At 35.8% G+C, this 16,742-nt stretch overlaps 1 protein-coding gene across 1 annotated transcript in view; it reads right to left on the bottom strand.

Annotated features, from left to right (window-relative positions):
- The window catches only part of CRB1 (crumbs cell polarity complex component 1), a 286,152-nt gene that overhangs the window by 61,658 nt on the left and 207,752 nt on the right, over window positions 1–16,742 (bottom strand). The window contains exon 9 of the mRNA XM_074220895.1: window positions 7,205–8,161. Coding sequence (XP_074076996.1) covers window positions 7,205–8,161 — 957 coding nt within the window. The remainder of the gene's footprint in view (window positions 1–7,204; window positions 8,162–16,742) is intronic.

Genomic DNA, 16,742 nt, shown 5'->3' with positions numbered 1-16,742 from the left:
TGCAAATAGAAAAACACTGTTGAGGGAGTTTCTTAACAAGCAGAAGCACTAACCTGGTCCTAAAAAGCCAGTGGGAGCTTCCAATAGGGAGAATGAATCACATTTTTTTTTGGTGGGGGGGGGAGTCTTTCTAACACCTGTCTTAGAATGGAAGCCATAGAGGAACTGAGTATGTTTTCCCAAAGACCCACGGGTAGTGAAGCTGGTACTGTATCTGATTCTAAGCTTAAGTCTCTATCCATAATTCTAGACTTCTTTTGTTTCATCTGAAAATGATTGCATTCTCTTGAACTGTTCTTCAAGAGACTCAAAACAATGGTCAACCATATAGATCTTGATGACCATATTGGGCTAGGGATGGCTCTATAAAGTCTAAAAATCCTGCTCAAAAAAGAAATTGTTGCTTTAACTGAAAATGAAAAAGGAAAATGATCAGTTTTATTATCAAATCTTAGGGCACACACAGTGATGATCTGCTAAATAAATCCCTTTGTCTTTAAGGAATTTTCCAAGATTGCCAAAAGTTTTATTATACAGCTTCATTAATAACTATGACACTACCTAAATGAGAAGGAATTAATGTAAATGAGGGTCCAAAAGAATTCTTGGGAAGTTTAAACATTGCGAGTCAAAAAGCAAAGAATCACAGAAAATCACAGTATCCTATTTCCAGGATAGATAGAATGATGAGGTTTTAAGGTAAACCTACTTTGCCCTTTGAGCTATCATATCATTTTTCTTTTCTTCTTCTGTGTTGGATGCTATACTTTAAGCAAATTTTGTGTAAGCAAAACACTGTTAAGAGAAATATGTGGGTTTCTAAATGCAGAGAAAATGTGTTAAGTCAGTGTTAAATGAAGCATACTTCATAAAGGACTCTAAGTGTGATTAGTTTTAAGTAATTTTTCAGACATGTTATTGAACTTGTGATCACCAAGTGTGAAGAGGAAGTACTGTTACAGTTTTGACTGAAACTCCTGTTATATATTTTATATAATTTTGATCCAGTTCCCCCCCTTCCCCCAGTTAAGTTCACATTAATCTTGTAATCCTTATCATGGATTCCTAAACTTTTTTTTTTCAGTTTTTTTTTTTTGCAAGGCAATGGGGTTAAGTGACTTGCCCAAGGCTACACAGCTAGGTAATTAGTGAGTGTCTGAGGCCAGATTTGAACCCAGGTACTCCTGACTCCAGGGCTGGTGCTCTATCCACTGCACCACCCAGCCACCCCCCCCTAAACTTTTTAGATATTTATTTTTCACTTCTGAAAAATAACTTGGTGTGATGACTATAATTTTAAAAAATCATTTCAAAATTTTTTATCCTTGAACTTTAATACCTAATTTGGATTTCTTATGGCATTACCTATCTTATGAATAGTTGAAATTATTTTTAAAAGTAGTCAATGAAGTTTTTGCAGAATTTCCATAAACTATTGAATGAAAAGATCACTGGATTTGAAATCAAAGGATCTCTGTTTAAACCCAAGCTATGCCATGTATTACCTGTGCAACTTAATCAGCCTCACTCATCCATAAAATGAGAAAGTTGGTCTAGATGACCTCTAAAATTTCCTCCAACTGTAAATCTATGATCTTATTAACAATGTAATGTCCATTACCTCCATAACTTTAAGTAATGATAATTACACCAGTGCACTACTCCCTAGCAATGAGCCTCTTCATCTTTGATTAAACTAATCAGTAGATGTTAGATGTATAGTTTATCATTGGGTCTTTACTTGAAGCCTCTCTATCCTGTTATGAATTCTCCTGGCACACCTGAGAAAGAAGAATCACCTACATGCTTTGGTAAAGTATTGGAAGAAGACCTTTAGTTTACTTTCCTCTATAGCCAAATCAAAAATTCTGCCCCTGACATCTAATTTTATTAATCTAATGGTTGGCTTATTTAATAATCCTCAGGGGTTTCCAGATCTGTTCAGGGGTGTCAATGAATACTGAAATTTACTTGAACCAGGTAGAGAGAGCTTCTTGTTAAATATTCAATATATGCATTTATACCTCAGAAAGTGTCAAAATAATAAATCAGGACTTGATTTTTTGTTGTATTTGTTGTCAAGACTTAAACAAGGGATAAAGAAAATGTTAAGTAAAGCAGATTCAACTAAAAATTGTATTTTCTGCCCTTTTGAAGATCCCATTGTTAAACATGTATCAGCACACACTAGAGGGTGTAAACTAACATAGTTAGCAATTATAGTCATATAGTTATAATCACAAGTGTGTGTATGTGTATATATTTAAAGTTTGTTCTTTCATCTGAGCCACACAACCCTATGAAATAGTTGCTATTATCATATCTAGTTTCACAGAAAGTCACAGGAGTGACTTTCTAGTTTCACAAAATGAATGTCTATGGCAGGATTTGAATTTGGACTTTACAAAAGTCATTAAAATGAAAGTTATTATCTAGTCATTTAAGAATCTCAGCTATATGCACCTGTCATCTCTCAGTAACTGCAATCTTGACAAAACATTCAGCTTCTTTACTATTTTCTTTCTCTGATCTTAATTGACTCTAAAAGAAGTAGCTATTTCTTATACTGTTTGGTAAAGTAATTATAGCTTTCTGATTCAGGGTAGTCAAGGGTTGCTTTCCTGATCCTGATTCATCTGGTGAATTGGTTGAACCTAGAGCAGTGCTACTATTCATCTAGGTTATACAAGGACAATACCTTTACTTCTGAGAAGTTGCAGGACAATTATTCCTTTACCTTCTCCCTTTCTCTGGAGTTTTCAATGTCAGACTAGATTATAAACTCCTGAGGACAGGGACTATTTGGTTTTTCTGTTTTGCTTTTCACTTAGAATAATGATTTGCAGCCAAACTTAATATTTGTGAATATTATTGTTTACCCTTAGTGTCCTTTTTTTGCCTAAAACTCAGAATGGCACAACAAATGGTGGCTACCACAATCTCATCAATGAACAGAGAGGCAGATACTTTCTTTAGGTAAAAAACCATGCCAGGATGGCTAGGAAGTGTCCTTCTTGATCTCCTATATTTTCCCTGCCTCAGTTTCCTCTTCTTTCCCATTTCTTTCCTCCTTTCTATAGTTCTTAGTCATGAGTAATGCTGAGCAGATTTGTGCATCCAATAAGAACGAAGTCTGACCAAAGACTGTTTCTTCAAATTGATGAATTATGCTATTCTTCAGGGCAATTGTAGCTGCATAGCTTGTGTAGGCTTTCACTGTTGTGACCTGGGTACCATGTCCAGGGTACATCTTTCCTTGTTTCACATATATAAATGTGGCCTAATCTAAAACATTCTGATGATTTTCAGCCTGTGATTCTGTCTGTCTCTCTTTCCTACCTCCACCCCCTGTGGCTTTCAAAATATAAAATATGTGCTGACTTTATTCATGTAATCGCCCTTGGCTGAAGTATTAGAATTTCTGAGACAGTTTGATAGTTTGTGAGAAAAGTTGGGTGGAGTGTTTGAAAATGAGATATCCTGAAAAAAATCTCTTACCCTTTTCACAGAAAAGCACTTTAATATGTTCAAAGTGTTAACTGTTTGGAGAAGATGGGAGCACAAAGATAACATGGTAGTGATGAAGGAAATCTGCAGGTAAGGGTGGGGACCTCAATGATTAAGTGAAACCTTATCAAAGTAACTTTAGATATGCTACTTTTAGTCATCCTATTCAAAGTCCCTTTTCTAGGCTATTCATCCATTGGTATGGGCTTTCATTATGTTTGGGAAGCAGTCTGCCTAGACTGAACAACCTATGAAGTAGGTAGTTTTTTCATCCAGGATGTTGTATGGGTTAGGTTAGATGATTTCTTTAGCCACATTATGAATTCTATGATTCCTGTGGGTTCTGCTTTCATCTAACATTAGTTAACTGGCAATGTTATCCTATTTTAAAAAATGGGATATTCTTGATACCAAAGATACCTTCAGAGTCAAGAAGAAAGAAGTCTGTTTTTAGTATCTGAGGATTTTAGCTTGAATCCTGTCTCTGCTACCTGGGAAATTTTTAATAAGTCATTGAATCTCACTAGATATTAGTTTCCTCATTTGTAAATTGAGGGAACTGGTCTAGATGATCTTTGAAACCTATTTCAGTTTTAGATATACAATCTTATATTAAAAGGAATGAGCCTCCAATAATAGAATACTAAACACCGAAACACCTCAATGGGGAATAATTTTTTTAGACAATTGCCTTTCTTAATGTTCCTCAAATCATATGCTGTAAAAACATACTTACAAAGTTCTCTCTAGAGAAGTCTATTCCATTTTTCAATCAGCCAACCAAAATGTATTTATAATTCGATTATTATTTGCCAGTCAATATCCATAAAGTAAGTTAATTGGTATTTGCTGGATTAGCAAATTAAACTGGAGTTTAAGGGGTTTGTTGGCTTATATGAGAAGAAAAGAGTTCTTATGGAAAACTGTCAGAACCAAATTGTAGATTGGAGGTTTCTACTACATTTTCGTATTTGTCTAGTGGCCATTGTTCACTGACCACATATTAAAAAGTGAAAAAGTGATAAAGGAAGAGATTTTCTTTTTCTCTTGTTCTCACTCATTCTCTATCTTTATCTTTCACACACAGACACATGTACACAAAACCCTGGAAGTTCTCCATAAGTGTGATTTTGCATTGTGATGGCATGGTCAGTAATGGAAACAAGTTCTCTATTGGTTTCCAACAGATAATTTTCATTAATAATGACACACAAAGTATTTTAATATTATAATTGACTAGTATTTCTTTCTCTACTGGCTTGTTTTTTTATGCTAGGCAATGGGATTGATTTGCCTAAGATCACATAGCTAGGTAATTATTAAATGTCTGAGGCTGAATTTGAGCTCAGGTCCTCCTGTCTCCAGGGCTGGTGTTCTATCTACTGTGCCACCTAGCTGCCCCTCTATTGGCTTGTTAAAAGAGATGATATTATATAATATTTATATCTATACAAATATAACATTTGTATGTATATACACACATGTAAATATTTGCCTCTAAATTTAAAATGACAGTTTTCATGAAGAAAATGTTTCCCCACCCTGTCTTACTTTGGTGGGGAGAGAGCAACCCTGAATTTTCCAAGTGGTTAAAAAGGAACTCATTTTGAATAATATTGGAAATCAGAGGATGCTGTAGGAAATGAAAATAAAGCCTGATACCAAAAGTTTTCTATTCCTTTTCTTAAAAAGAAAACAAATCTTAGACATAAAACCATAGGCCATTGAACCAAGCATCCCTTGAACGTACTTTTTTTGGACAGTTAGCATCAGCACTTGGTCAATATTAAGCTCATGGGTCACTACATCTGGGAGCTGATCAAAATAAGTCAACATCTGTTTGTTATTTTGAATATGTAGTGAAAATATTGCCTAGTGTCAATTAAATACTTGGCAGCAACTTTTCTTCAAAAAGAAGGAAACACTGCTTAGGGTCCCCCTAACCCGAGTGTTTCTTCTCCTCATCCTTTTAAAAACCCCACATATTACAACTGCCATTCCATTTAAAATATTGCACAGATCTAGAATGCTTCCCTCAGAATGAAACTGGGCCATGATTTGTAAAGAATATTGCAGTTGAGCAAGGGTGTGCTATGAGGGTAAGGAATAAAGAAACCCGAATGAATAGTTTCTAATAATTCTTAACCATTTTTAACTTATAAGGTTATATTGTTAGAAGGTTATGCTGGCCTATGAATGGTTTTGATTTTAATTCATATAAAGGAGAAACACATATTTACCAGATGTTGTTCTACATGCCACATTGCTTTTCAGTCCTTGGGATAAATTATTGCTAAAACTTCAAAGCAGTCTGTTGCAATTAAATTTCAGACTTTGTCACTGCATCATAATCATACTACTGTTAATAATAATGTTACTGGTGAAAAGAAAGAATGTATGTATTGCTATCAGTGGCAGTCTAAGAAATGATCCCAACCTACTTCCACACAATGAGCTTTGATTTTATTGGTCCAGGAAACCTGTGCTGTGGAAATTCAGTCTACAAATATGAACTGGCAACTTATAAGACTTGAGAGTCATAATATTTGTCCTTCATTCTCGAAGATGACCATGACTTCGGGGAGGGGGGTGATGCCATGACAATTATGTGAATTGGATCTGAGTGAGATGGGACTGTGCTAAATCACCAGCCTCACTTTCTCCTCCAGAGTCATCTGGGTTCAGTGGCCAGATCTGAATCAGGATGACGGGATGACTGGTTGTGAGGTAGAGTAAGTGACTTGTCCAAGGTCACACAGCCAGTAAGCAGGAAGAGTCTGAGTTCAGATTTGAACTCCTGTCCTTCCGACGCCAAGAGCAGTGCTCTATGCACTACGCCACCTAGTTACCTTAGAGGCTAACCCAAGGTACTGTGAAGGTTAAGTGAGTTGCCCATTGCCATACCAGTAGTAATCCAAACCTTTTAAACTCCAGGGCTAACCTTCTATCCACTGTGTACCTTACCTCTAAGAAACAGTTGAGAGTTGAAGATTTTTGGAATCTATTTCAAGTTGGATCATGCCAAAGGGAAACAAGTAAACACAAAAGCAAAAAAAAAAGATTCCTGGGCCTTGCTGAAAGATAAGATTATAACTTTTTTTTCCTTCCAGAACTATCTGGTTCAAACTTTTTGTAAATTCTCTCTGATGTGACCCTTGAAACCCCTTGGAATAGCCAAGTGGATTTGTATATTTAAAAAAAGTTATCCTTCAGCTCCTTCACAGGGTGTGGCACATGGTAGGTATTGAGTAACTACTTGTCAACTTTGCTTCTTCACATGAAGAGCATTTAGTGAAACAGGAGGGAGAGTATGCCTGTACAGTCACAGAGTATATTTCTGAGGCTCCTTCCCCTGAGGAGTATTCCACTGTCAAATTAGATGTAAAGTAGATCCCTGTTCTCCAGAAAATGATTAAAGTTTAATGGCATTTCATAAATACCAAGATGAAAGTAGTTGATGAGTCAGAGCTATTGACTTATTTTAACATCTCTGCATGAGTGAAGCCCTGACTTCCTAAGGATGAAGCTCAAAAATAATTATTGCATAAGTTGTTTTTTTCCCCTCATCATTGGGCAATCAGCAACAAAGATCCCAAAGGGTCATTCATTATGTTTTTCTAGCCGTCAGTAGTAGCAGGCAGGTAGCTTTGCTCTGCCTTATGACTTAACCCTCTTTGGGTTAATGGCATATTCTTACCTCTTAAACAGTTCACCCCTTCATAAGGCCGGTAGCAATCACACTGGTAACTAAGCCACAAGTTGATGCAACGTCCCCTATTTTGACAAGGATGACTTTCACACCAATCTTTTTTATTGCAGCCTGCTTTGACGTTGAATGATGAGCCAGATGATATATTCTCAGGAGTAATGAGATTCGAGTCTATTTCAATGTCTTGGAGACAGCCTACAAATGAAGGTGCAGAATGCATATTATAGATGTTAAGCAGAGCAGCACCATCATTCGTCTTCCCAACTGGTAAACCACCCAAAAACGTGTTCTGAAATGCAATCATCACTTGGTCACTATCAATTGGAGAAGGAGCTTTATTGACACATTTCTCTATGCAGGAGTTGTCACGTAAAGTAAGGGTAATAGCTTCTGCAAAGGTTACCTCTACTGAATGCCATTCTCCATCACTGGTATTATGGGCAATGTGCAGCAGCATCTTAGACTGGTTATTGACTTGAACTGAGAGGTGGACGTAGCCATTCCACAACTCAAGTTTTGCATAAGTGTCCTTTTCACCTCGGAGGAATAGAAGACCTGATGATTGTATAGTCTGAAAACTAAGGGCTATGCTAAAGAGAGAATCCTTGATTGACCCTGGAGCACTAGTGATCCACAGGAAACTATTCCCCTCAAAGGAAAGGGTAGTGATAATGTCACAGAGTGACCCAGAATAGCCAGGTGGACAGAGGCAGCTGAATTCATGTTGACCATTCTGTATGTAAGGGATGCAAATCCCATTGTTCTGACATTTGTTGCGGGTACAGCCCAAAAAAATCTCACGGCAGTCCACTCCTCCATAAACTATGCCCTGGAAGTCTTGAGCTGGGCAATGGCAAGTGTAATTCCCAGGAAAGTTCTCACACGTCCCACCATTTTTACAAGGGCTTGAGGCGCATTCATCAATATCATCTTCGCAGTGGCTTCCTATTAAATGATAGAAAATATTTTAAATGAGTAGATCTTAGGTCAGAAATTCAGATTTCATTTAAGTATGAGGGCTTCACAATATATACTTAAATCAAGTTGAAAAGCATTTACCAATTAAGCATTGTGCCAATAAACTCTGGGAATACAAAGAAAGTCAAAACTAGTTCCTACCCTTACTGAACTTACATTCTAATAGGAATACAGCATGCAAGCAACTATATATAGATAAGATAAACAAAAGATAAATTGGAGATAATCTCAGAGGGAAGGTACTAGCAGAACAATTAACTTCAATGATGGTTTAAAATCAGTTTATCTTTAGATTTCATAAAAGAATAATTGATTGCTTTAAAAAGAATTTCAGTGGTGGACACTGTGCTAAATAAGCACTAAAAAAACTAAGAAATGTAAAACAGTCCCTGATATTAAAAAGCTCACATTCTAATGGGAGTGATGGCACATATAAATCAGTACACCCCAGATACAGATTAGATAACAAGTAACTTTAGAGGGAATGGCAGTGGCAGGTTAGATATGGGAAAGCCATACTTATGAAGGTAGTGCTGAATCTTAAAGAAAGTCAAGGATTCTGAGAGTTACATGTCTTTACAAGGGATAAAGAGTTTTTCAGGCATGGTAAAGATCTGATACAATGGAATAGAGATGGAAAATGGACTGCTATAGCTAATGTAATATGACTGGATTGCAGAATTCATGAAGGGATGCAGAATACAAGAAAGTTACAAAGGAAGGAAGGCACCAGTCTTTGTGTCTTCAAGTCTTGGAGGCATCAAAATCTCAAAAGCAATCTAATCCAACCCAAAACTGATCTCTTTAATACTTTTGATAAATGGTCCTTAGACTGTGCTTGAAGAACTCTGATAAGGAAGAAGTAAACCTTTGGGTTCAGGTCTATTTTCTTTTGCTAGTTGTATCCTTAGAACTTAGCACAAAGTAGGCATTTAATAATACTCGCTGAATTGTTTATTTTCTGAAGATGATCATTCTACATTTGTCTCACTATTATTATGACTTTTTCTTATATCAAGTATAAATGTGTTTCTCTGCAGTGTGCTCACATTGTCTCTAGTTCTGCCTTCTAGGTTAAAGAGAAGAATAACTAAATATAGTCATTTTATCCATGAAACATTTATTTATATTTATTACATTTTAATGTGCTGTGATAGGTCCTAGAGGAGCTATGAGGATTAATAAGATATGGGCTCTGCATGCCAGAAGTTTTTTACTGGCATCTATTTCTTTTCTTTTCTTTTTTTTTTTTCCCAGGCAAACAGGGTTAAATGGCTTGCCCAAGGCCACATAGCTAGGGAATTATTAAGTGTCTGAGACCGGATTTGAACCCAGGTACTCCTGACTCCAGGGCCAGTGCTTTATCCACTACGCCACCTAGCTGCCCCATCTATTTCTTTTCAATGGTATCTCAGAGACTTAGATTTATTAATCTGGAATCCCACTACATAGACATTTATATTCACCAAGTTTGATACCATAGGGATTAGTCAATACCGCCAGATGAATAATAATAATACTTCAGATGTGTACAGCAGGAGGGACTGACCAGGGATTTGTCCCAAATGTGCACGATTCATATTTCTGCTTCATTCCAGAGATTGGTATCTGAATATCCAAAGTTTTTTAATTGATATCTTATTTTTCCATTTACATGTTATGAAAGTTTTTCAACATTCATCCACTTGCATATGTATATTTGAAGTTACAAATTTCCTTCCAAACTCCCTTTCCACCCCCTTCCCCTCAGTGACAGTCACGTGAATATTGCACATACACATTTGAATTTAACATGTTTGCAGATTAGTCATTCTTGTTATGAGAAAGTAGGAATAAGAAAAGAAAGGAAACCATGAGAAAAGAAAGAAATGCATAAGAGAAATTTTAAAAAAGTGAATGTAGTGTTCATTCAGATTCTGTAGGGTTTGTTTTTCTTTTGTTTTGTTTTTCTTCCCCTGGATGGGGATAACATTTTCCATAACCAGACTCCTAGGGCTGTCCCAGCTCTCTGAACTACTGAGAGGAGCTGCATCCATCAAGGTTTATATCCAAATTTTTTGCCACCTTATGTTCAAGTGAAGAGATCTGGATTCAAGAGAGAAGTAGACCAGAGTCCAAATTCAAAGAGGTGCAGACTCAGGCTGCCCAATACAGATCTTTTACCACTGAGGATTGGTTGAGGGTAGGGGGAGAATCATTGTAGGAAATTATAAGAAGCAAAATGACATTAGGGCCTAGATATATGGAAAACATGAGTTGATAAACTCCCAGCTGTAAGAAAGGGTGAAAGAACACACTACTTAACACTGCAGATTGTCTATGGAAAATAAAGTACTTCTAGAGGAAAAAGAAGCAGACTGTAGTGGGAAAAAAATAAGGGGAATCTGAGGTAGAAAAAGAAAATCACTTGGTATAGGTAAACTCCATCTTTGGCTACTGAAAAAATTGCAGAGATAACTTTTGAGCCCCTGATATGGCTATTTCAAAGTCATGGGAAATATGAGAAATATCTCAAGATGGGAAAAAAAGGCAAGTGCTCCTATTTCCACAAAAAGAAGTGGTGATGGTAAGAACAGCATCTACAAACATTTGACCTTAATTTCAGGGTCATAGTTAAGACCCTGTAGGATTGGGCAGTGGGGAAACCTAGACAGTCATTACCCAGTCATGAGGAGTTTGGTCTTAAGTTAGAGCTTGGGGCACTAAAACATAGATGAAAAGCTTTCTATAGGAGGCAGGTGAGAAGCTACTGGAAATCAAGTTCACCATTTTTCACAGTGCCAGTTCTGATTTAACAAGATCAAGTTGTACTGTTTGAGTAAATAATCTCAATTTTTGGAAGGTCATGGAAGAGGGGACAGAATACAGAATCTGGAGACAGGAAAATCAGTAGTTAAATTATTGCTCTACCTTTTACTTTGACCATGGGCAAGTCATTTAACTACTGGCCTCAGTATCTTCATATATAAAATGTTAATAATTATGCTTTTAGTACTTCTCTCTTAGGCTAGAGACATTGTCTACAAAGTAGTCTTAAAGCTTTAAAGTGTTTTATGCCTAGTTATCATTCTTCCCCAGTTGCAACACTCAATTCCTATTGATAGATTAAATGGATGAAACAGTTAATTGGGGGAAAGATTCTCATTTGTTCTCTTAATTGAACTGTCATTGGCCACTTCAGATACCAGGAAAAAAGATGATGTCTACACAGGAAACTATTTGAGTTTAATTTTTAAAAATCAGCAGGGAGAAATACGTAAACAAAAGCCCTTTTACCATGGATACATCTGAGTTTTTTGTTTGAAGTTCAAATGAAAAATACAATTAACAACAGCATTAATAGTCCTTCATTCTTTAATGAAATAAGTAATTGATAAATATTTTATGTATATATATATTTTAGTCCTATGACTATACCTCCTGACATAATGAAACTCAATCTAACTCTGGGTCAGATTTTTAGTTAGAACTTGCTGGGACTAGAATGTAAATAAATAAGTGGTTATAATCACCATCCCCATTTGGATTCTTCATCATAATCATTCACAGTGTCCACCCAGAGGAGAGTTCTTCAATTAGTGGTATAGGAACCACTTGTCAGTGATGCTTTATGGAATGATTTTTGAAATGGAATAAAAAAGGACATGACAGATCCTTCCAAAATAATTCAAGTCATACCCCAGAAGTTATACAGCAGAACCAACTTGGAAAGTCTGACTGAATATAACAAAAATGCTGAACCCAGTGATAGTGTGAGGACACAATAGAAAGGAAATGATATCAGGGCCCAGACATATGGAAGATGAGTTTCTTTGGTTATACATATTCATTCTTCCTATAGATGCTGTGTTTATTTGCTGTGGAATGAATGAAAAGATGTTTATTGCATGCTTGCTATGTCTCAAGCACTGTGTATAAAAATACAAAAGTAAAATTATTCCCCTGTCTACAAGAAATTTTCATTCTATTAAGGAAAGACAAACCACATCAGTGAGGTAACAGAGGCCAGGGAGGTGCGTTATAGCATCATTGCTATACTGAGTTGGGTCACAGTGAAATAGATTAACATAATGTACCCAGATATAAAGGAAGAGGTAATTATCATTTCAGGACTCAAAAATAGGGTGAGAACAGAAGAATTGTTTTACCTATAGAGGCAAGACACTGGTGAAGCTGTCAAGGAGATGGTTAGAGAGAGTAGGGAAGGAAGTGAAACATCTCTGGCATTTTCCTGAAATTGTGGACCAGGAAAGGTCATCATCAGTATAGATAACAGGACTCCAGGGTTAAAGTTCCAAAGAGGAAAGGATTGGAATCTTCAGAGTGTGACGTAGTTGGCAATTTCACAGTAATGGCCAGAAAGTAGAGTATGGAAGAGTATGCTTTAGATTCTGTGTTGGGGAGGAATTTGGGTTGGAGAAGGTTTGTAACTCTTTTTTTTTTGTAAGTAATTTGCCATTTTAGTAAATGTCTGCTTGGAGCTAATTTTGACTACCGGATATTAAAGTTAAGATCACTGGTGGGATTTAATGAGTTATAGTTTTAGGAATGTAGTCTCACAGAGAATTCTAGAACCTGGCATTGGTTACCCCCTGGAGACTCAACTTGTAAACCTGTGAATTCAGATTGTGTAGATTGGCCAGAAGGTATGTTGTGCTATAATCTTTTCTTGGGTCATGTCTTTCAGAAGAACTTCCTAGTGTTTCAACTGCTATTCTTCTTCCTTTCCTATGGATATTTTCTATGGTATCCAGTTTGGTGATTATATCTAAGCAGTTCTTAACCACTTACTTTTTCAATTATTGCTTCTAATTAGATTTCTAAGACATCAGGAAAATTAATTAGTTAATAAACTAATCAATCAGTTAATTAATTTTTTCTCAACCTTTATTAGGAGCCTGACATTCCTGCTTTTAAACTGTGTTTCAGATATCCAAATTCTGGTCTAAGATAGCTTCTTATTAGCCAGCTGTTCACTTTCCAAATCATTTCCCCCATTTTTTCCTTTAATGAATAGAAATGAGGAAAACAACATCAGTGCTCTTATGGTCCGTAGTTGCTTGCTTGAACCTCTGTAATCTTTGGCAATATCTTTCACTGGAGGTTTGATTTGGTCCTGTGTGAGTCATAGAATGGGAAATAATCATTCATTTTGATAAATTTGGGAAGATGTTTTGCTTACATATATGACAATGGACTTCTCTTTTGTTGTTGTCAGGTTCATAGATGATTGACCTAAGTGGGAAGGCACTAATTAATCCTATGAGGGTATTTAGGTGACACAGTAAATAGTGCCTTGCCTGAATTCAGGAAGACTTCTGTTAATGAATTTAAATCTGGTCTAAGGCACTCACTAGCTATGTGATCCTGGACGAGTCACTTTACCCTGTTTGCCTTGGTTTCCTCATCTGTAAAATAATCTGGACAAGGAAATAGCAAATTACTCTAGTATCTTTACAAAGAAACCCCCAAAGGGGACATGAGGAATTGGACATGACTGAAAATAACTGAACAACTAATCCTAATCTTCTCTTCTTCATTTGATCCATATTGACTGTTCTCTCATCTGACAGTTTCGATGGTTCATCCTTATCAGATGAGTAGTTTCATGGTGCTCTGAGTTTTTATCTAATTCCTTTCTTTTAAAAAACTCCCAAATTTTTATATTGCAATGATAGGTTCAACACCCTTCCTTAATAAGGTTACTTGCATGTTTTCCATATCTTTGCAATGTCCAATGTTTAGATTTCAAAATGGACAGAATTATACTTACTTATGCTGTAAAGTGTGCATTATGCTCATCCATATTCCATTCATTTCAATGCAGGATCATAGAGTTGCAGCTGGTCAAGACTTCAGACTTCTCAGGTTCAGTGATATTAAGTGACTTACTCTGGGTCATACAGAGTTGAGTGTCTGAGGTAGAATTTGAACTAAGGATCTCTGGATCAAAGTTAAGACTCTTCCCATCATACTGTGGTTGGAAAGGGCAAATTCTATCAAGTCAGATTTTAATAACTTTTCCTCAAAGGAACTGCATAGATTTATGTTGTATAATACATATATATACATATATATATATATATATATATTAAGGATTTGAGTATGAAAAGTCTATGTCTTACCCAGATGGTCCTACTGAGGAATCAGCACAATTTGTTCTTTATTTTACAAACATAGCTTGGAAATGCTGAATTTGGGGAAATTTTTTTTAAAAGCAGATCTTTGCAATTAATTTCATAAAAAATCTTCCTAGGTAAGCACCTTTTATGTCATTTATGATGTATATGATTATTTTCTATTTTTTAAAAAAATCTACCTTTTTTAGCCTAGAATGAAAATCCATATGATAATTCTGGAATATACCTTACTAATTGTCTCTAACAATTCAATGGACTGGGAAGGACAGAATAAGTATAGCTAATAGAAAGTTGATAACACAAATGAGCAGAGAAATAATGACAGCCCCTACCTTCTATGATGAGTTAAAGTAATTGGATCCAAATGAACAGCATCCTAAAGTACCAAAAGAACCGGCAGATGAGAAACATGGTCAATGGCCTTTCAAAGATAATGATAAATTTTCAAACCCCTACAGAATTGAAAAAGCAAAAAGTTTCCCCATTTTTTAAAAGAAGAAAATGGACAAAGCAAACTATATGCTAGTGATATTAACTGATTCCTGAAAAAATTCAAGGATATATTTTTAAAGAAATAACCAGTGAATATCTAGAAAAGAAAACAGTAATCACAGATTACCATTACTATTTATGTCATCTATTATATCAAGACCATGGCATTCCAGACTAAATCTATTTCCTTTTTTTGACAATGTCAGTAAATTGGCTGACCAAGGAATGTTTCATATGGAACCTACCTAGATTTTTATTATTTTACAAAGTCTCTCTCCTGCTGTTTATGGGGAAAGGATGGCTAGACAATAAGAAAATTAAAATTAGATTTTCTAAATGTTTAATGGGTAGACTGAAAGAATAATGATTAATGGTCCAGTATCTACTTGAATGAAATTTTCTAATAGAGTACCCTAATGAATTATGTTTGGATTTAAATTATTTGATCTTGTTTTCACTTATTTGAATAAAGGCATAGTTGAGATTTAGGAGGGATAGTTTATACATTGGAAGACAATCAGAATGAAGACTATATAGAGGCTAGAACACTGGACCAAATCTTAGAAAGATGAATTTTAAAAGGGATATATGTAAAGCTACACACATATATTCAAAAAAATTCTGGATCCTGTTTTCTGAATGTTATTGAAAAGATAGAAAGTATCTAAAGCAAAGGAAGCTGGTAGATTAATAGAGCATGAAATTATGTCATATGAGGACTGGCTGAAGGTGGAGAGAAGACTTAAAGGGGCAAAACTGTCAGATAATAAAGGATTGTCAATGAAGAGAGAGATAGGATTTATTCTTTTGAAACCTGAGGGGAAAACCAGAAGCAATGAATAGAGACTGCAGAAAAGGCAAATTCAGGTTTGATTAAAGGAAAAATATTGTGATAATTAGAGCTCTTCTAAAATGGATTGCACTCCTGGGAAGTAGTGAATTCACTATTATTAGATGTACCTCATAGGTTCTCCATCTCAAGAAAAGGCTGAAACAGACCTTGTTCAAGTATAGTTTGCACAAGATGGTTCTTTTGGTTTCTTTCAACTCTTTGTAAACTTTTTTTTTGTTTTTGTTTTTTGCAAGGCAATGGGGTTAAGTAACTTGCCCAAGGTCACACAGGTAATTATTAAGTATCTAAGGTTGGATTTGATCTCCTGACCCCCCAGTGCCATTGCGATATCCACTGCACCACCTAGCTGACTCTGTAAACTTTTGATAAAGTTATACCTTCCATTAAATGAGGTAAGCAAATGGAATGATTCATGTGTAGAGAGAAGTGAGCAATGCCCAGATCTAATTGTAAAAGCAGACACTATGCAAAGGGATAGTTATAACAAAGAAAGAAGGAAAACAATAATTATCTAGCCTTTCATCAAAGAAAATAACTGGAAATGAGGAGGGGAACAGCAATTGTCAAGACCGCAGAAATTTATATACCAAGCACAGGCTATAAATAACAAAGATAATAAATTTGAGAAGGCAATTCAAGGAGATAGATGTAACCAAGACCCCTAAATGCAACAAAAACCGGGTGTATTCCTTGTTCTAAAGAAACAGATCAGATGATACTGAAGACAAGCATACTGAATCATAGAACAAATATATATCTAACACCACTTCATTGATGCAAGCCATCCTTGTACTCTTGCCTAATTGCCTATCACTTTTCCTGCAACTACTTTTCTAAATCTTTTTCTCTTGTTCTTTCTTATTATTTCTTCTTTTTCTTCCCTCAGCAAAGGATCTCATTTTGTAGAGAGATGTAGCTACCTCTTACCTAACCCTAAGCTTAAAGCATCAAGGATAAAATATACATTCCTCTATTTGGCTTCCAAATCCTTTCACAATGTGACTCCAGTCTGTCTTTCCATAGTCTTTCTTTTCTAGAATTACATATTATTCCAAGTCACATA

This window comes from Macrotis lagotis, chromosome 2 (assembly GCF_037893015.1).
Source record: "Macrotis lagotis isolate mMagLag1 chromosome 2, bilby.v1.9.chrom.fasta, whole genome shotgun sequence".
Taxonomy (NCBI): domain Eukaryota; kingdom Metazoa; phylum Chordata; class Mammalia; order Peramelemorphia; family Peramelidae; genus Macrotis; species Macrotis lagotis.
Note: the sequence above shows the minus strand (reverse complement) of the source record. Positions and strands in the feature narration are given on the sequence as shown.